General features: G+C 37.8%; 2 protein-coding genes across 3 annotated transcripts in view; one reads left to right on the forward strand and one right to left on the reverse strand.

The window, feature by feature from the left end:
* Positions 1-2,892: 2,892 nt before the first annotated feature.
* On the forward strand, positions 2,893-9,552 carry twist3. The gene is made up of 2 exons (XM_077204649.1): positions 2,893-4,086; positions 7,851-9,552. The coding sequence occupies exon 1, from the start codon at positions 3,201-3,203 to the stop codon at positions 3,816-3,818; it is 618 nt and encodes a 205-aa protein (XP_077060764.1). The 5' UTR covers positions 2,893-3,200; the 3' UTR covers positions 3,819-4,086; positions 7,851-9,552.
* Positions 9,553-9,679: 127 nt separating this feature from the next.
* The window catches only part of hdac7a (histone deacetylase 7a), a 95,798-nt gene continuing 83,144 nt past the window's right edge, over positions 9,680-22,333 (reverse strand). For both annotated transcript variants that reach the window (XM_077204650.1, XM_077204651.1), the window contains exons 19-26: positions 21,298-21,385; positions 20,321-20,440; positions 19,979-20,076; positions 16,773-16,891; positions 16,545-16,678; positions 16,257-16,338; positions 14,883-15,021; positions 9,680-12,730 (exon numbers count right to left, since the gene is read on the reverse strand). In XM_077204650.1, coding sequence (XP_077060765.1) covers positions 12,688-12,730; positions 14,883-15,021; positions 16,257-16,338; positions 16,545-16,678; positions 16,773-16,891; positions 19,979-20,076; positions 20,321-20,440; positions 21,298-21,385 — 823 coding nt within the window. In that variant the 3' untranslated portion in view covers positions 9,680-12,687. The remainder of the gene's footprint in view (positions 12,731-14,882; positions 15,022-16,256; positions 16,339-16,544; positions 16,679-16,772; positions 16,892-19,978; positions 20,077-20,320; positions 20,441-21,297; positions 21,386-22,333) is intronic.

The raw sequence follows: 22,333 nt of genomic DNA on the forward strand, positions 1-22,333 counted from the left end.
TGATCAAACATTTAGGTGAGATAATTATATATATTTTTGAAAAAAGTCTAAAAAATGGCCCTCTCCAGATAACGCTTCCTGTGATCAGCTCCACAAATCCAGATCGGAGCACCCTTAATGAATACAAGTTTTTTTAAACATAAAAATTGACTGTAGGATCGTCAAATCTGATCAGTGAAGACTAAATAGTGTTGTGGATAATTTCCTTCATTTCCTTCTTTATGACATCATCTCCATTTCCTGTTCTACCTAGATGTGTTGATGGACCAAAGAGTTTGTGCCTATTTCTACAGGTTTAATTCAATCTTGGACTCGAGTCTGGTCTCAAGTCCTTCTATGTATGTTCTTGGATTTTTACTTTTGACTTTATTAAATATTTGTGACTGAAAATCGTGTCTATGGCATATCAGACATAAGAAAGGGAAAAGAAAGATTTTCAACAAAATTTAAAATTTGGAATACGAAGGGGAAGGGGCAGGACTTGTTCCCTTAACTTTTAATAAAACCGAATTTGTCCCTCGCACTCCCCCTGTAGTCAATCATTTTATCCCTTAAAACTCATAACCAAAATGTCATATTTAAATGTTTTTTCCTTGTAAAAAAAATTCTTCATGGCTTAGATTAGCTTGAATGTAACTCTACACCCTTGCCTTATTTAGTATATGCGGTTCTAACAATGTGCAAATTAGCCCCACCTCCACTCACTCACTCAACTCAGAGATCCACTCGTTCAGGGGCGGAGTGGCAATCGGGAGAGTCGGAAATTTTTCCGGTGGGACGGTAGTGTTTCGAGGCCGCGAGAGCCGGTCTGATAATAGTTATACATTGCAAGTTCTTAGCAACATCATCCGGCGGCCTGATGTGTGGCCGCTGGCCACTTAACTGTGCAACCTCTCTCAACCCGTAAATAAATCCATCGATCCACAAGTTTTGTTTGAGTTTTAAATGGTCTAGTGGTAGATCTTTTGCCTAGCGCGTCAGAGGTTACGGGTTCTAATCCTCATTCGTATAGGTTATTTTTTCTCTAATCATAACTGAATATGTTCATCAGTGGTTACAGTCTATATCAAGCAGGGTACAATCATGCTCTGCTAGTTAACTGGAGATGTTTTATTGATTAGGTAGGCTACATCCGTGCCTTAATGTTTAAAAAACTGATGGGACACGACTTCACTGGATCTAAACAAATCAATCTAACCATAGATGTGACCAGTAGTGGTGGCTTTCTTAATATATTTTAAATAATTTTGCAAGGGTTCCCCCCCCTACGAAATTTCCCGGTACATTTTTTGGTCCCACTTCGCCCCTGCACTCGTTGATGATCAGACGTTGATCTGATTGGTTACAAGGTAGTTTGTGACGTCAGAAACACCAGAGATTTCAAACCGTGATTTTGAGACTGCAGTTTTAAGGAGAAAATACTCAGCAATTGTGTTAACTTATGAATTTGCACATGGTTTGTCTTAAAGCATATTAAAAACACCACACAGACATATGATAGAACAACATCAAAAGCTTGATTTTCACCACAGGGGGACTTTAAGATATTGTATGCTGCCTATAACTGTAAACAGCCCTCTAACATGGCACATTTTGTACTTTCCTCATCTCTGGCACTCATTTCAGTTCATGGGGCCTATGCTAATGAGCTGATAATGTTGAATCAGGTGTGATATTAGATATGGGAGCTTGAGTACTAAAGGTCCAGCAAAACTGATCTGACACACTCACAGCTCGGCCAAAGGTTGGCTTCTGATCACTCCTGAAAATTATGCATGATTTTCTTCTCTTCTGCTTCTCATTGCCACAAAAATAAAAATAGCAAGACAACACAAATAGGATACAGTTGCATTACTTGGCCACTCAGAAATGCATTGGTCTTGCACTGAACATTCTGTCCCTCTCTGTCTCTTGAAATCATTGCTGCACCCCTGCAAAACTGTCAGTTTTCTTAATCTGCTTGAAGACATTAAAACATAAGAGGGACTAAAATATGAGGCCAATTGTTTCTACTTTTAACTGTTGATTAGAGTACTTTTAAAGCTGCCCCTTTAAATCAATTCATTGTGTGTTTGAATTTCATACCATTCATTCAGCATGTTCTTTGGTTCTGAAACCAATTTTAAGTTCAGCAGGACTTTGTTATGAGATTTTGTAATTAACAATCACAATAATGGGACACAATCAAGGCAGGTTTGGTTTAATTTGAATTGACACATTGTTCTGAGTTGTAAAGGTCAAAATAAAGCTAAAAAATGGTGATGTAATAGTTTAATTCAGGGCCGAAATTCACTTTGTGGTCTTGACCAGTCCCGACACAAACAAAACCATATCTAATAGTGTGCTGATATGATGCAACATTATATATAAACACAGATTAGCGGTTTAAAGTTCACCATATTTTTCTTTGTCATGGTTTGACCACATTTTAAAATGTTAAAATGCAACAAAATTATATAGCGATCAAATATGCATAGACAACTAGACAATCAGTGGTCTTCAGTTTTCACTCAGCATGTTCAAAATAATGTTCAGTTTACCCCTGAAAACCTCGCCATGCCATAAAGTCAACAGAGAGACAGCATGAAACAGCATGCGAAACAGCAAGCCTGCTTCTCAGCTCCTTCCTATTGTCTGTGTTGGGCTGTGCTGGGGAAAAAGAGGAGGTGTGGAGTGTTGCAGCGGTTGAGGGGGTGTGTATGGACTAAAGGCTTGTTTTGAGGGAAATCTGGAACCAATATGCTTCAGACAATTTCAAGAAAACTCTACAGCAGAGTCTTTGCCACTACCTTAGTTCGAGCCCCCCTCCTTATGGCTCTGTCCTCCAATCACGGCACGCATTGCCTTCCTGTTTCCTTCGAGCGGCTCCACCCCTCAACCAATCGCTGATCAAAGTAGGTAGGGCTTTTCGAAGACTTACCACTGGCCTTTATAAAAGACCTGACAACCAGATGGTGATTTGAGGTTTCAAAAACTGACCTACAGCTACATGACATACTGCGAGAGAGAGATTTTTACGAGCCCAGATGCATGGCCGTATAATCCAGCACCTTCTTGAGTTGGAAAAAAGCACACCTTTTGCTTTGATTTGTTTTGCTTTCCCTTGAAATTGCTCTCAGTCAAAGACGAAAAAACGGGTCGCAAGCAAAGCGAAATAGGACAGAAGCACGGGATTGACAAGTAAAGGACGACGGACCGTCATGAGAGAGGAACAGACTTGTGGTGACTTTCCCGAGGGTGGAGTCCTACCCAGTGAAGAGGAGCAAGAGCGTCGTCCCAACAAGTGCCCTGTCGTCGTTGCACCCCCGGCTGGTCCTCGGAAGCGGCTGACAGGTCCCAAGAAAGAGCCTAGTGGACCCCTAGCACAGGAAGACAAAACGCCACTGGAGGGCCCGTCTACGCTCGTTCCCTCTGGCCCCAAGCGGCCCAAGAGGAATTCACCCTCGTCCTCATCAAACTCTTCAGCCTCCCTAGTGCCCACCGTGAGCGCGGTGTCACCTGTGCCCGGGCAACCATTCGAGGACCTTCACACACAACGAGTGATCGCTAACGTCCGGGAACGTCAGCGCACACAGTCCCTAAACGACGCTTTCGCCTCGCTGCGGAAGATCATCCCCACGCTGCCTTCGGACAAACTGAGCAAGATTCAGATCCTCAAACTGGCTTCGCGATACATCGACTTTCTCTACCAGGTTCTCCAGAGCGATGAGATGGATGCCAAGCTGGCAAGCTGTAACTACCTGGCCCACGAGAGGCTGAGCTACGCATTCTCCGTTTGGAGGATGGAAGGTGCTTGGTCCATGTCCGCCACTCACTAGACCTTCATCTGTTCCTAATCCTGCCGACCGACCCTACACCCCTACGAAACGCCACATCTAACCAGCCTCTGAACTCTGAACCTGCATTCTGCCTGAGAGAGAGTGACTCTGATTATTAAACACATTGCTTTCTATCCACCAGCTACGGCTCAAACTTCCCCATCAACAGCCATTTGACTCCTGCTGCCATGACCTGACCCTGCCTAAAGCTGACCTCTGACCCTCCAACACAGATCTTTTCACTTTTCCTCAGATCGACCCTCTACAGGTATGTCAGACCTCAAGTCTATGAAATTAAGTGTTATTAATGAAAGATGATAGCTGATATGTGCACATGGTTCTGGTTTATGTCCGAGTTGATGATCTACAAGTTAACGCTTTCTCATAAGCTAGAAAATGACTTGCTTATTGATTATGGACCTGTTGGGTTTATTTTATTACATGCATCACAAGTGTTTGGGGAATTTAGGGGCTACATTTACCTAACCTTTGTTTGTGGTTTATGTGTGGAATTATGCATAATCACACATGCATCCAAAACAGTTAAGTGGTCATTGAAATAATTATTCAAAGACTAAAGAGGGCATAATCTCAGAATTCATACAGACAGACAATGTACCCTGTCTCAAATAGCACTGATCTGGAAGCTCTGTTCCCAGTTACAACAAACCTCCTAAGATATTACTTTTATTAATATAATATAAGTTATCATTTTAAGGGCACTATAATGAAAGGTTTTCTTATGGGTTTCTTGTAACTGCCTCATTGTTCACTGAACAGAACGGAGCCTATTTTTTGCGTCTGGACCTGTAACCAGCTGGAGTAGCTCTCACCCGCTGAACTGATGCTATTGGTCCAACAACAGTTTACCAGTTTCAGAATCAAATGTACACTGCAAATTCAATAGACTGGAGGGGGGAGGGGGGGGGGGGGTGTGCACATTTATAAATGCAGAGTATTTTCAATGCTGCATAATATTTCCTAGTTTTGCGCTAGTTTTTTATCTTGAATGTATAATAGACTGACAGATCTACAAACATTAGAATCAAATTGATTGTACATTTATTTTAGTTTTATGTATTTATTTACTTTTTACTTGGAAAAGGTTTATGAATCATAACCACAGGGGGAAAAAACACAACATAGACAAGACAGGTTACTCTCAAGATTATCGTCTAGAGGACATTTTTACAATATGTTGGTTATTGATGTTTTTTTTTCCATATAATAATTCTTTGCACCAGTTGTACTCATTTAAAATGGGCTAAATATTTACAATTTAAGATTTGCACGAATAGGTAGTTATTTACAAGACTGAAGATTTGTCGATTTGTTTAAATGAAAAGAACGAACAACCAATTAATGATTCAAATCCCAGGTTGAGGGTAATAGCTATCTAAAATTAAATGCATAAAAAAAAGTTGTCTCAAGAATCTGTGAGATATTAGCCATTTTGAGAATATAGCATGAAAATGAAACGCCTCTTTAATTCCAAGATCCTAAAACGTATTGTTTCACCACAACACGTCTGGGGAGAAAAACAGATACTATTCTTATTCTTATAGACAATTTATTCTTGTCATTTGATCCATGTTTATTCTGAACTTACCAATCAGGTGTATCTAAATACTTCTCAACACAACATTGACCTCCTGATATTTCGCTGCTCTTACACAGGCCGACTAGCGTAGCCTCTATTTGTGCTTTCATAGTATGTATTGTCTTAACCACCAGTACATTTAAATATACTGCAAGTATATATACTGCAAAAACAACAAATATTTTTTTTTATAAAGTTATTGTCTTCATAATTCTGTTCTGGTCAATTATACATTTTTGAATTTATAACTAAATTAACGTGTAAATAAATTATATGTTAGTAAATAAGTAATAACAATGTAATTAATATAAATGTGTACTTATTTTCCACTGAGCACATTCCACTGAACCATTGGTCATGTGTTGTTGTTAAAGATAAATAAAAACCATTATAGGAAAAGAAAAGTGAGTGAGCAGGAAGAAGGGAAAGGTGGAGAGGACTCTCCTTTAGCCCACGGGTGTAAATCGCCCTCCCTCTGCCCTTCATAGGATCTTGTATCCAGTGTCGTGCAATCAGAGGCGACTGGGCCTAGACATGCAGGAACCTAATGATTGGAAACAGTTGTGGGGTGTTACAGAGGTGTGTGTCTATCAGTGTGTGTGTGTGTGTGTGTGTGTGTGTGTGTGTGTGTGTGTGTGTGTGTGTGTGTGTGTGTGTGTGTGTGTGTGTGTGCGTGTGTGTGTGTGTGTGCGTGTGTGTGTGTGTGTGTGTGTGTGTATGAGAGATACATCCCATACAACACACACTAATTCAGTTTGTTGATATATATCAGTTTGATGTTAACGTATATGAAGAGGAAGATTTTAGTGAACATATGTGACTTTGTACCTATTTGAGCCATATGATACTATCGGTTTTTAAGCACTGATCACAGAGTTTGGAAATATTTTATTTGCATGGCTGTGTAATTTTAGGATTGGTGAAATCCCCCTGTAAACCTAACCGAAACAGATCCATGTATGTTAAGAGTTAGCTCTGCCCAGGTCCAGACTAAATCTGTACACATTTATCACATTTTCTGTGAAATGGAGCTGAAACAACTCACCATTATTGGTAGCTGTAATCAAATTAACTTAAATACTTAACAAAAGAACAGGCAAGGGATGTATAGAACTTACCCCAACAGAAAGGTGACAGTTTTGCAGTGTTTTCTGCTCTGTAAAAAAAATTATATGATCAATGAGTTATGATAACGTGTTTTTACATTGCTTTAACTCATCAAAATAGTACAAGCAATTTTTAACTTTTTATAAGTTATAAGTCAATTTAATGTCATTTAAGTTGAAATGTCTTAAACATCCAAGTTGATTGCACTTAATTTAAGGCCTTTTTTTGCAGTGTGTTTTTCTAAGGAGTAGCTCTTACATTACAGCTTTTAAATTTTGCTTTTAAATCACAAAAAGAAAGTATACTCTAAATTTTTTTTTTTTGAAAATAAACATTAAGGTTCCAACTGGAACTATGAAAGGTGCATTAATCAAAACATGGAGCCCTTATAAATTACTATTATTATTTTGATAAAAGTGTGTCATTACAGTCCATCTTATGATTAATAAGGGGGTCATGTTCTATTACAAAGCTTTAGACACAATATAACCTAAACAAAATCAAAATTATAATCTAAACAAACCAAAATCACAAATAACAAAAATAACTTGAAGATACTTGAAATTCAGCTTTGAACCAGTTTTCTGATTCAGGCCGGGCAGTTATCATAATCAATATCAATATCATAAAACAGTTAATTTGCATTGTTTTTGTTTTTTTACGTCATCCAGTCTTGATTGGCTGATTTGTGGAAAAATACCTGTGCTGTTAATGGAAACATTGGAACTATGACTCTTTGTCAGGACTTATTTTGGGTTGGGGTTTACTTGCACTTGTCACATTTAGCACATGCTGTATTACTTCAACAATGTACTTAATTTATATGAGATGAGTCTACATGTTTGCCGATGCTCATGGGAATGAATCCTTCGCTTTAGGCTGTGATGATGTGCAGATTCCAGCAAACCGATTGGGCAATTTAAATAAAGCTGTTTATGAAGTAATCCAGTTGCACCAATCCAAACAGTAAATACACTTCAACTCCTAAATTTTTTATCCTACCAATGTTTTAACTTTCTATTGTGTTCATTTTCAAATTTACTATTTTACGTTTAAAATACTAAAATATTCCATGTAGTCTCTAAATGAATTAAGATGGCAAAAGCTGCATTCATAATAATAATCAAAATTTAAGATAAGCAAAATGTTAAATCATTTAAAAAGAAGTATATAGCACCATACATACATACAAATAAGTATATTCTTGCAAATAGTCCATTTACAAAGGGTCTTCAGTGTCAAATTAATTTTTAAATGTATTACTTAGTAATTTTGATTATAAAACACATTTCTGACATCTTCTCCTCTTCTGTCTGTCTCAACAGTATCCCACTATCCCAGAGGACATCATGCTTCAATATCAAGCCAACAATCTTTCCCTTCTCCCAATGGAGCTATACATCAAAACGCAAAAAACGACCCTCAAGAGGAACAGACACCAGCGGTGGTCCGGTGACCAAACGCGTATCTAAACGAAGACTCTGTATCAAACTCTGGAAATTACTCTGATTCAGTGGCAGAGTGCTGATTTGAGATCAGCATGTATGGACACAAAGAGGCAGACATTGACTGTCATAAGGACTCTACATGTATAGCTAACCTTAGCCTGACGGAAAAATGCTACGTAGACTCACTATATTCTCTGATATACAGATCCAATCATTACAGAGTTGTTGCGCTTGTCATTTATGTTGTATATTAGCCAACATTATTGCTTTTGTGACAGTGTAACAATTTTGTCATGGTATATATACCACATTTGTCTAAATGTATAAAGGTTGTTACGCATTTAAAAAAAAAAATAAAGCTGTAAGATTAATTCTACAATATGACGACTTGGTGAATAGCAAATGCATAAAAGTAAGTTATCTGACAGTTACTTTATAATTATGTTACTGCCTTTTAGCACAATAAAAACTGTCAAAAGCTATAATGAAGAATTTTGATCCAGGGGGGAAAAAACCCTGAGAAAGTTTTAAGCGACAGATCAAGGTGTTGATGTTCTGTTAGTACAATTTCTTTAGGATCCAGCCAGACAGACACTGCTAATTACTTTATTAGAATAAAATGCTGGCTAAACGTGGTCTGCACATAAAACTATAAACTGAATATATGTCTGGTTGGCAAGAAATAAGACAGACCGCCTCACCACAAAAGTGCCACGTTCTGCTGTTTACTATGTGTAAATTAGGTAAGGCAATTACAAAATGTATGTTTGAAGATCACTGCAAAAAACACTGCCATAGTGGCCCAAACTAAAGCAGAAGCCTAAACTTGTTACAATAGAAAGAACCAGTGACCAGATGAACTGCTGATGATCCAGTGGCTTCAGGCTTCCCGCTCTCGTCATTGAACAAGTATTTCACATTTCTTTGGTTGTGTGGGTGAGCAATACTGGTTCATTCTTTTATCAAAATTTATCATGGCAACAGATAATATAAAAAGACTAAAAAAAAAAATATGGCATCTCCTTTAAATAGTGGATTTCAGTGTTAGTTTTTTTTTTTTGGATGAATAAATGACCAAATGACCCGTTTTACATTAGTAACAACAGCTGTACTTTGGTGGAGAATGCGGGCATTATAGTTACCATAGTATATTTTGTAATGGCGATGCTATGCTGAAATAACAAAAAGATCACGCTGTAGATCTGAGTGAATTTTTGACAAATAATAGAAAACCGATGGATGTGCATATGTGACACATTTGATTCATTTCATATATAGTGTAACATGTTTTCAGTGCAAGTTTTTTTTTTTTGGATACCCATATTAAAATTTTAAGTGCAATCAACTAAGTCATTTCAACTTAAACTGACTTAAATACATTAGTTGAATCTTGAATAACTTATTTTGATGAGTTAAAGCAATGTAAAAACATATTTTGTCATAACTTATTGATCATATAATTTTTTTACAGTGTAGTAACAACATTTGTATTTTGGTGGAAAATGCAGGTATTGTAGTAACCATAGTATATTTTTGTAATGGCAATGCTACGTTCAAATAATAAAAAGATCAAGCTGTAGATCTGAGTGAATTTTTGACAAATAATAGAAAACAGATGGATGTCCACATGTGACAAATTTGATTCAGTTCACTGGTATTTGATGTTCAGAGCACCAGAATGAACAAATAAAAATGACAAAGCCGAATGAAATTCAGGCAAACAAAAAGAAAATGCTTTCGTTTTAATTAGGAAGATAGAAACAGTACAAAATAGACATTCTTTTCTATACACAGAGAAATAAAAGAAGTTGGAAATTAACAAGGGAATCGTTAAGCACAGGAAGATTCGAAAACATAATTTCTGTTATTCTTTGTTAAACAGATCCAGTTAGTGGGGTCGACAGGTGAAGTACTTCAAGGCACATAGGTGAAGTCTCTCTGGTGGTAACTATTTACATTATCCATACAACAAGGCAAAGGGAAATAAATGAGAGAGGAATTAAGACGACACTGGTATGCTTTTACAGGAAAGAAACCACAGCACATGCTCTCCATTTTACTTCATAAAGGGTTCGGAGAGATGAGAGAATACAAACGCTTTGAGAGGTATATCGAAACAGTAAAAATGCACAAAGCTATTGTAAAAATACACCACTAGAATATAACTGTATATAAGACGCATAGCAGTGTCCGAACTGCCAGGGAATGTCAAGATCTGTTTGTATTCGCGGTCCGAACGGCCCGGCTAAACTGTCACTAAGTGCGTGCTGTTGAATTTAGTCGCTAACCAAGGTGATTTCTGGTTTTTATCAAACGTTGAAGGTGAACAGGTATGTTTTGTTGATGGTGAAATGCAAGTGCACCGTTTGAAGTACTATAAATATGCAGCAAGATCGCCGCTAATTTAGAGATTAGCTATGACTTCATTGATGGGTGAACGTCTGTCTCTGCTCTATTTTACAGCAGTCTTCATGCGGGTCTGATGGGCAAAGGCTACCCAGGGTCTTCATGAAAACAGCCATATGAACACAAAACATCAATAGATGGGAGGATGGTGCTATTTACATGGAATCATACAAGCCCATAACTATCCACAGTGGTTTGGTACGAGGCAAAAGAGGGAGGAAGTAAAAACTCATTGGTCGGGCAGGTGCAGCTGCAGCATTACGAAAATCTGTATAGGAATGCCTCTATTTAATTACATAATTTGTCAGGTCACGATTGTTTCTTGTAGTGAACGCAAGAAAGCATGTTAACGCTGTATTATGGTTGTAAATACAGAGGTAAAGGGTTGTGCAGACTCAAAAAAGATAATTTGGTCATTGTCATCCAAGTCATGCTGAATAACGGAACAAATCCTACACAAGAAATCAAGTCGTAGGGGCGTTCATCAACCCAAAAGCACAACGCAAATGTCAAACAAGCACCATGAACAGTTCTGCCAGTCCCGATAGACCACCATCTAGACTTTAACCGTGAGATATTGATACAGCATGTGGATGATAACTTCCAGCGCATTATTATTGGTGGTTTGCCCCGGTAGGATTACGCAACTAGAATGTAGCCGACAAAATTTTGGGCTAAACATTTAATTAGAAAGGTTAAAAAAGTGATAAACAGGATGTGCTGATGAGGGGCACAGCATTCGAGGAATCTGTCCGTTTCAGTCAACGGTTGGTGTGATATTAATTTTGGTTCATTGAAGATGGCGTAAATGTGAATCCCATCGGGTGAGAGACATATTTAATATCACTATAAAGTTCATCCACACAACTGGTGTGAATTATACATCTATGTGCAGGCTGTGGAAAACAGAACGCCATCCAAAAACAATGCATCCCTCGTAAAAAAAAAAAAGTGCACAGCAATGAAGGAAAATCATTAAATGCACAGACACTTTAGAAACGTCTCCTCCACAGGTTAAAAGGCTGGATATTTCCCTTGTTCAAAACAACAAAGATCAATGAAAAATACAGAGAATTGATTTAACGTCAAAGTGGCTTCGAGAGCCCATTCAATTGTCGTTTTACGTTTTTGCGTGTGGTCAATTGAGGTTTGGTTGTAAATACAGAACAGACTAAATATATGAATGATAGATACACATGGACACACACATATAAAAATCATACTCATATTAGTTTGGTCTAAAGAGAGACAGATCTACTTTGCGTTATAGTTAGTCTAGGGAAAGTGTAAGCACTTCCTGTGTCCACGTTATTAAATGTATAGTGGTCATATGGATGCGACGTGTCCTTGCGTGCACAAAAAAATATGGACATATATGTGTGTGTTTTGGGTGGGTGTGTGTGTGCAATAAACTTGCTAATAACTGGTTTGTCCCTCTGGCCTTTAAAAACATGAGGCGTAACATTAAATCAGATGCACAGAATCAGTACAAAGAAGTATCTTGAAGTTTTCAAGTTTACAGCCTTCATGCTGGGAATGCAGGTAGAATTTAACTGAACTTGACAAGAATGCAACTGTTTTTTGCTTCACTTTAAAAGAATGTTAAGCGTAAAACTAGATACAGAATTAGATCTTTCTTTTCCCAGAGGTTTGGAAAATTTCACGGTTCACATTATGGAATGCACAGTGCAAAAAAATTAAGATTTATAAAACCCACAGTTGTCGAGATCGTTATTTCTTCTTCTTCTTCTTTAGTGGTTAAATTGGTTAATAGTAATGACATCATAGAGTGGAGCCACTTTGCGGTTGCCAGGTGCAAGGAAACCCCTTATTTTCTCTCAGCACTTCAATAGTTCGCTTGTCAGGGGTCGTAAAGTGGACTGCCTTTAAAAAAGGTTAAATAATCCTCAACCGTTCCCACAAATCTGGTTTCGCATCTCCAGCTAAAGTAAATAGTCTCTTTTGAGGCACCAGAGGTGAATATTTGCAAGTTCTCGATCGCGTCCTTTTAGTGAATGTTAAAAACACACTAATGCACGAAGAGGCCTCATTCATTCTAGTGTGATTGTTTGCATGTTTCTTGAATGGAGATGATGAAGTGGATCCCAGAGTCCCAGCCAAACTGTAGCTGTGTTGTTAGCTTAGCCGCGCTGCGCTGGTGGTCAGTGTTGAGGTGGCGTCTTGGGGGAGGGGCCATGATGAGGAAGCCACACCCCCTGAGGCACTGCTGGTCTGAGGCACGGCTCGTTCACGTGATGTGGAGCGCCATTTGGTACTAGACAGTTTTTCAGACGAGTAAAGACCTGGTTTAAAGGGAGTCGTCGTCGTGCTCCATGGGTTCATCAGCAAGGCTGTAAAAAATTAGGTCTATGTTTAGCATCAAACAATTACCATATGGTTGTTATGCCTAAGAGTGCGTCAAAAGCATAATTTCCTACAGCAGTGAAGCCCACAATAGACTAGATGGGAATTGGACACCTAGGAAAGCATTAGCATGCATTAGTTTGGATTACAAATTTGCCTCTTTCTGCAAAAACAAAATCCTGTAGGACAATTTGGCTGAAATTTTTTGGTGAGTAAACTCAGTTGTAGAATGTGTTGTAAATCCCTTTGCTATTTTAGTAGTATTTATATAGTATTATAGTTTTTATTAACATGTTGAGTGACATTATATATATATATATATATATATATATATATATATATATATATATATAAATAAACTTTAATTTTAGTAATTTTATTATCTGCTTTTGTCATTTTACTATGTTTTTTAAAAATAGTTTTAGATAATGATAACCCAGGTTACACTGTAAATTACCACACATATTGGCCCTCATTTATCATTCTTGCGTAGAAACGGGCGTATATGTTGGCGTAAGATTATGCTTACACTCCTCTCACCGCCTGATTTATGAAGCTGTGCGTACCTTTGAAATCCAGGTGTACTCAATACCTGCCCTTGATAAATGCCGCGGCTGAAAACGATCGTCATTAGAATAACACGCCCCTATATATTCAAGTATCCGCTTCCCCCACACCCTCATTTTACGCCATGGACACACGGAAGACGGCAAAGAGGAGACACTTCTCTGGAGATCGAGACCATCACCATCATGAAAAATTATTATTAAATCAAACAACAATATTGTTGATGATAAATTCAAAGTTAATTGTATTTTTTTTTCAAAACGCTATAAATCCATCCATTTTTTGTCTAAAAAAACAACAACAAAAACAACAAGAAGAGAACATGCAACATATAATCAGGGACTCATACTATAAATTAATATAAATTAAATAAGTGCAACTGCATGAAATAAATAAAAGCCAAACAAAATAAATAGTAAAATAAATTAAATAGTAAAAATAAAATAAATATTTCCAATGTCACGTTCCAATATTGTCCACCACATAAAACAAATAATTTAAAAATAACACACAAATACAGTCCTTAAATACAACAATGTTAAAAATACATTCAAATCATTTAGTAACACATTTAGGCTAATAGTAATTCGCGCCGAACTTGAAAAGTAATGATAACAATATTCAGGCCTACTATTAGGCTACGTGTTGTAGCCATTAACTAAGTGCATTTAGTTTCATATTTGTTAAAAAATAATAATGTTATTTTTTCCCCATCTATGTTGATTATGAAAAGTGAACATAGGCTAAGATAGGATGCGCAATATATCGGGAGACATGCTCAAACATGATTTTGGCCACTTAATTAAGTTTTGTTTTGTAGAAAGCCTTTCTTTAAAGTGAATTTCGTTTTGTATAAATTGTATCTTAATTTTAATATTTTTTTCATCAACCAATTGCCTGGATTTAATAAATAAGAAGCAAATAGCAGACAATATAATCATGAGTCATGACATGGAGGCGCGAGCGCGGTCCCTTGCATTGCACGTGAACTGGAGCGCATCTCATCACAAATTAACCGAAACTCAGTATATGCCTCACAGACATTAGAAATATATCTATAAAGAAAGCTTGAAATGTTTTTAAACGAAATAATTATAAACGAAAAGAAATAGGCTACTCTGTCTATAGGCGCGTTCACTACGGAGATGGTGATCATCTATTTCATCTTTGCAGACACAACACTAGTTTATTAATAGAAATAAAATACAAATTTATTTTTAAAAATGGGGTTTATTGCGTTTCGGAAAAGAGCTCCTCAAATCTTTAGTTTGTCAGTGCGTTTTGTGGTGTTAGGAATTTTTTTTCTGCGCATTTCCGCACTAACACAAAACGTGCGTACATGTACACCACCTCCTGACCTGGCGTAGGATTTGAGCGTGCCGTACGCCAACGTCCATATTGATAAATATCAAAGTCACCGTGGTTTTGGGTGTACGCCAGGTGTTCGCTGGATATTTGGTGTACGCACTTTTGATAAATGAGGGCCATTGTGTACAGAAGAGGATTGAGCACTATAAAGGAATGACAAATTGTATTAATCACATTTAGCAAAATGTCTTCATCATGACGCACCTTTTGCTGGTCAAGACCCCCACAGAGAGGGACGCCATCGCATTGACTGTGTCTGTTTCCTCACAGTCTTTCCTCTGGGCACCCAGAAACGACATACCCACTGTGCTCACCAACGGCTTGAGTGACGACCAATACTGACCTGAGACAGAGGAAGAGACTTCACTGTTAACAGACAGGACTACAAGCATACTGGCAGCAAACAATTAAAGGAATAGTTGACTCAGAAATTATTTACTCTTCCTCATGTCATTCCAAACCTGTATGACTTTCTTTACCAAGTGAATCACAAAAAATATCTTTTGCAGAATGTCAAAGCTGCTCATTTCCATAAAATGAAACTCCGGAAAGTACAAAAAAGTAACTGCAAAATAATAGTTATTTATGTGACGAAAAGACTAAATTTAAAGGGATAGTTCACCTAAACATTAAAATGCTGTCATCATTTACTCACACTCATTATGTTCCAAACATATAAGACTTGTTGTTCATCTTCAAAACTCAGATGAAGATATTTTAATGAAACCTGTGAGATTTCTGTCCCTCCACCAAAACTTTGATAAACAGATTTAATTCAGGCTTTTATTCACATAGAAACATTGCTAAACACACATACATAGAGCACATCAAATATAGTAAGCAGACGTTCAAAGATAAAATCGCTAATCAATCTCGACCAATTAAACAAAACAAGGGGAGACATGAAACGACTCTTTTAATTCTTTCAAATAAATTATTTGCTTAAATTATTCTTAAATTGACCAAAGTATTCAAAGGGAGAAGGTTACATTTATAAAAATATATATTTTAACATTTGATGTTTAATCCACTATTGTGTATATAGAATTGTTCTATAGTCTAATGCAATTACATCAGAAGTAACTGTAATTAAATGACAGAGTAATCCCTTACTTTACTTTTTCAAGGGAAAAGTAATTATATTACTTAATAACTTAGTAATGATTACACCCAATACTGATATTAGAATACATTTAAAATAATGTTGGTGCCTTTTTTTTCTTATCGGAGCTTGACTGTCTGAATCACAGTACACTTTCATGCTCAGACATTCTGCAAAATATTTCCATTGTGTTGAACTGAATAAAGAAGGTCTTGAAAAAGTGAATGACAACAGACTGTTGACTGTAGACAGATAATGGCAGTAGTGCGCAGAAAGCGTGGGAGAGGTAGTGTACGCCACGTAGTGCGTCCCATACCGTTGTTTTTATTGGAATATTTTGGCAGAGCGGGAACCATGTGGTGAAACAACGCTGATCATGATTATAATTAATTACGAAGAATTAAACAAATGTGTGCTACCAGGAAGCCAGTGCATTTCAGGATAATTAGAGGCAGACCGGGACGAGAGACACTCACTCTGTATTTGCAGGACTCTCTGCAGCGAAAGCACTCCGTTGGCATTGGGCGTCTGCAGTAGAGTCGACTCAGGAAGAGAATCCTAACAGAAAACCAGATGAAAAACTGTTTTTTGTTTTTCCTTTAAAACAAAGATCACGTCATACAAGATTTTGCCAGAAAAGTCATGTTAACATACTTACATAACAAGATTCCTCAGTATTTGTTAACGGCAATGCTATAACAGGGTTATTAAGGTATAATGAATGTGTTATGAAGTATTTGGCAGGAGAATGCATGAAATCTGACCTCCAGGCCCAGCAGGGCGCTGACACAGGCCTCAGAAGCATCGCATATGGCCGTGAGGTCGTGACCTCCCTCTAATGCTAGAACCACGCGTCCTCCTGCTAACGTCATCAGCTGCCGAGTCAAAATCCCAAAACCTGCGGAGAGACCAATAACAGCATTACCGTCACAGTCCAAACTCAAGGACATTATAAGGATAAGGATAATATATCAAGGAAAGAAATTTCCTACATTTCGCAGTGACTTTGTATCCTCCCAAAGGAGCGGGATGTCCTTCTGCGGCGTCAAACCCTGAAGAGACCAACACCACGTCTGGGGAAAACTCCTGAGCAATGGGCATCACCACCGTCCTAAACATCATAACAACACACAGACATTGTTCAGTTAATATTATATCAGTGATCTTATAGGTAAGACTGCATTAGTATCTTTATGCGAGGATAATTCCATACTTGTGTCATTCCAAACCCAAACGACTATCCGTCTTCAGTGAAATATAAGTTATTATTAACGTATAATCTTCTCCTGTTAACCCTAAACTTGAAACCGAATCATAAACAGACTGCTTTTGTGAACCTGGATCAACCGATTCATTTAAAGATCCAACTCAAAAGAATGATTCGTTCGTTCTTCACTCTTGAAGTCTCATGAACATGGCAACGAACGTCAGGGCAGATGTCAAGATTGTCAGTGAATAACAAATACAATTTCAGGCCGTTCATGGATTCAGAAGACTTGGAATATAGTGCATAGTGCTTTTATGATACTTTTATGATGCGTTTGGATCTTATTTGAAGCTTGAAAGCTTCAGTGGCCATTCATTGTAGTTACATGGAAAAGAAACCAACTACATTCTTCAAAACATCTCCTTTTTCGTTCCACAAAAGGAAGTCATGGGGGAGAGTGAATTAATGAGCAATTTCATTTTTCCGGGTGAAGTATTCCTTTGAGGAGTCTTCTGAGGCATAACAAATATTATATTTTTAATGAAACGCTGGCAATATGAATATTACAAAAGACACAAAAGCTCAATAAATATTTGCATTTATTATTAATAATTCGCAGAATTGTTCCAGATTACTTTTATTCTTATTTATATATTTATTTATTATTTTGGGTGTATTTGTCAGTTCTGATCAAAGACTTTACAGAAATATGTTTCACATGAGAAACTATTTGCCCAAAAGACTGAAAAGAAGAAAAAAAGTCCAGCATTCCTGTTATAGTTGACAAATTCTACAAAAAAATTAATCTGGCCAAAGCACAGCGTGACAATCCCAATGACTAAAGTGTTTGAATTACGGTTTTGTTAATAACCGCCTCGCTCTCTCTTCCTTCCTCGTTTTCCTCGTCTCCCTCTTTCTTGCGCTAGGAGGACGCCAGCCCTGCCAGCGATTTCGCCTCTTGAGCGCATCACCGGCGAGTTCAAAGCGACCGCCGCTGCATCTGGTTCCCATTTGAAGCTTGTCGTTCTCCTCACGTCACTGACAGCCCGGCATCTGGGAGCCATTTGCCTTAATTACCCAGGATCCTCCACTACTCCCCCCCTCTCCGCCTACCCTCACCGTTGTTACCAACTCCGCCTCCTCTCTAGACCAATAAAACTACCCACGCTCCCCTGTGTGGAGAGCAACAATTTTAGTTTGGGTGGAGGGAAAGAGAGAAAGAGAGAGAGAGAGAGAGAGAGAGAGAGAGAGAGAGAGAGAGAGAGAGAGAGAGAGCGAGCGCAGCATTCATTAAAGACCAATAAAAGGACGAGAAAGAGTGTACAAGACACAGGAAGTCAAGGAGAGACGGGCTGGTTAGAGGCATAGCATTCAGTCCTGAAGATCTTAAAGGTCTTTTTAGACGCCCACCCACTTTCACGCAGGGATCCTGGTTAGTGTGTGGTTAGCTATGCCTCCCTGGACTAAAACCAAAAACCTGAAGCAGGCTTCCTTCAAAAATGCTAAAAACTTTTAATAAAACCACCCACCGGCGGCAATTAAGTTGCATGTGGAAGTGGCCAAGCTTGAGTTTGATCCCAAAGCAATGAAAAAGCTGGGAATCATTTGAAGGCCTGCAAGTGTTTCAGACTACAATAAACACCTTGACTGATACAGGTTGGCAGTTGCAAGGAAATGGACAGTCCTGTTTAAAGTTTCCACAACATGATCCCTCTTCAAATTCTTGTTAAAATTTCAAACATCTAATACTAGTGCACATGAACAAAGCAGAGAAACCAATGTGATATGAAGGACGCCCATAGGAAGAACACCTGGTTCTTGGCAAACCGATGATGGAAGGTCAAACGCTTCTTCCTGAACTCTGACCTTATGATGAACGAACCATGTAAAGGCTTAACAAGACATATTAAGTGGATGGTGGAGTGGTTGTGGTTAAACTTCTTGACCACGGACGATCCAAGAATAGAAAATTTGCTGGGTTCCCCAACACTAAACACCTGCTTACGCCAAAGACAGTTGGCATTCACAAATCCTCTCCCGTGGCCTCATGGGATATTACAGTGTCCATCGTATACACACTTCAGAATCTCACCGGAAGTAGTAGATGAGTACGGGTAATTTTCACCTAAGTGTTTTTCGCATACTATATACAAAGGAAGTATTCGAGGTGCGTTCACACTGCTGACACGTTTACCTGTTGTATTGTATCCACATTGTGTGCACGAAATAGATGAAGACGTGGTCAAATGTGCTAATTAAACATCATATTTTGACCAAAAAACAGAAATTAAATTTTTGCCATTTAATCAAATATTTTTCACTAATTTTACATGTTGCTAAAATTACAGCTCCGTCCCCTAACCCTGAAATCAGGAAATATATCACATTGAATAATCATGGTGTCTTCCAATGTCCGAATTAATTTAATTATGTGAAAACTGATCCATAAATTCAAATATGGCATGGTTTAAAGTCCCCCTGTAGTCAATAATTGTATCCCCTTAAACTCATCTTTGATAATCAAAATTACATATTTAAACTTTTTTTTCCCTTGAAAAAAAATTCTTCATGCCTTAAAATAGCTTGAATGTAAATCTACACCCTTGCCTTATTTAGTATGTGCGGTTCTATGAATATGCAAATGAGCCCCGCCTCCACTCACTCCAGCTCAGAGATCCACTCATGTTGATGATCACATGTTAATCTGATTGGTTACAAGGTAGTTTGTGACGTCAGATACACCGGCGATTTCAAACCACATTTTTGAGACTGTCTTTGGTTCAGTTTTAAGGAGAAAATGCTCTTGTGCATTTGCACATGGTTTATCTTAAATCATATTAAAAACACCACATAGACATTTAAACTACATTATAAGCTTGATTTTCACCACAGGGGGGACTTTAAATGAACATATTTCCAGGGAATACCGTCCTTGTTGAAGTTTTTCACTGAGTTAGTTGAGAATATAAAATAATCAAGTGAAAGTCTCACCTGAAGGCAGCCAGGTACTCTGCGTCGCCCATGGGAGGATCCAGTCCACCGGTCCACGCCACATTAACGTTGAAACCTTCACCGGCACCAGAACCCACCTGGGACCAATCAAACACAGACAGCACTGCTGTTAAACACTGAAAACGCTCCATTCACTGTGATCCTTTTGTGCTAAAGGCCATGACGCAGCTATTTCTGGTTTGGAAGACAATTGTGACGCATTGAAATCCTTCAATGAGTCGATGAAGGTTCTGTGAGCCTATAGCGAATTACAGCAATAAATAAGAATATCGACCAGGGAGTATTTGCTGTAGTGGTAATCGATGATCTTTGGGTACCGACCTCTGCTGGCCCACCACTTCCGGGGAAGAAGTTTCCATTGTCGTAGCGATGGAGGGAGATGTAGAGGACGCTGGGGTCATTGTAGAAGATTTCTTGGGTGCCGTTGCCATGGTGAACGTCCTGAATGATTGATGAGGAAACGTAATCAGGATAACAATCGTTTAAATTCAGTGCACAAAGGAACATTACAGCGACGTTGACATTTTATTTTATTTGTTAGCATTTTATTTTCTTTCATTTTTATTTTGGTTGCTGTTCAGTTAACATTAGCAGTACCTTTGTTTTGGCCCAAAAAATACCAAAATCTGGAAGTGATTTCATTGAAAGATTGATAAACTCAATTCATTCTCTCTATTAACCAATACAGTCCAACTACATTGTTTAAAAGTTTGAATCAGGTGCAAATCAGTTCATATGATCCATTCGAAAACAATATTTTCAATTAGGTTTCATTCAAATATCCCAGAATAATTGTAGAATTTTTGCAGTAATAAACTAGCGCTGTAAAAAAAAGTTGCTGCTCTAAATTTTTAAAGTACAATTTACTTGGAGGTTTAAGTAATTTGAACTTAAATTACATTAAACTGACTTTAAAAAAGTTAGTTGAATCTTGTATAATTCATAAAAATTGCTTAACTTATTTTGATGAGTTAAAGCCATGTAAAAACATATGTTGTCATAACTTTTTTTACAGTATATTGGCAATGTATCAGTAATAAGACTAGCTATTTTTTGTTTATCAGATGTTGTGTACCATATTTAATGTGAATATTTAATTGAAATAAATTGTTCTTTATTTTTCATCCTGTACATTACACTGTTGTGATGCCTGAACTTACTAACAAACTCGTATTGTTTTAATTTGTATAATAGGGATAGTATAGACATATTAGTTTAGATTTCCAAAATCAGCCATCATATCAGTTATGTGACATAACATGAATAAAATAATTAGCATTCGCTGAATGAGCTCTCACCCAGTCAACGATGAGGATTTTACTGGCACTGAGTTTCTGCTGGAGCTGCTTGGCAGCGATCGCTACAGAGTTGAAGAAACAAAAACCCCTGAGAGAGAGAGAGAGAGAGATAAAGTGAGGTCTCCCACATTAAATGCCAACAATTATTGGAAACGCAACAACAAAACTGTAGTAATATGCAAACAAATTTCCTCACGCAACTGAACTCAGTTTTATCATAACAGAAAAACCATCGAAAGATAATAGGTCATCTAAAAGCATTTAAATATGTACATATACACAAATAATAAACGTGGAAACTTCAAGCAGATGATTAGATATGCACTGGGAAGTCAGGGAGCGAGGTGAAACGCTGAGAAATTTGTGAAAGAGCGAACTCAGCACGCTAATAACTGCTGAAATAAATCAGCGTCTTTCCTCCTGCTCGCTCCAAAGCTTCATTATCAAGCCATAAATATACACACACACACTGACAGGCGTGCTGACACTGCAACACACACGCCGAACGCGAGGTGACAGAGTGCACATGTGCGAACACAACGCCCACGACAGACAAACACAACAATCCAAACATGCCATCAACACACATGTACAGGAAGAAGCATTTCACTCATGACCACAGTATATAAACCCAAACTCACGACATATGCACGACATACTGCACAAGCATTATTATTGTTATTATTTTATGCATGTGAAGAACTTTATATAGTAAGACAGTGGAAAGTAGACAAGGAAAAACGACACAGGCCAGATTTCAAAATATGCACACGTCTTAAAATCACCATTATATCAAAACTGACCAGTCTTATTTATTTTTATTTTTATGGGATATAGCAGTATTTGTGCTGGGCACTATAATAGACGATTCATTCTTGCAAAAAAATGTTTTAATTCACGTGCACATGTAATATTTAATCAGAATAACTTCTCCCTCTTGCATCGACATCTCTTCTCTGATGATGAGGGCAGGACTATAACCTGCCAATCACACGAGATCCACCAATAGCAAACCACAATCATCCATGGACAAAAT

This window comes from Siphateles boraxobius, unplaced genomic scaffold (assembly GCF_051911475.1).
Source record: "Siphateles boraxobius isolate OS27281-9 unplaced genomic scaffold, OSU_SipBor_1 50, whole genome shotgun sequence".
Lineage (NCBI taxonomy): Eukaryota > Metazoa > Chordata > Actinopteri > Cypriniformes > Leuciscidae > Siphateles > Siphateles boraxobius.

Bases quoted from the DNA above. Each gene is read 5' to 3' on its own strand.
- twist3 (XM_077204649.1), top strand. From the start codon at position 3,201: ATGAGAGAGGAACAGACTTGTGGTGACTTTCCCGAGGGTGGAGTCCTA.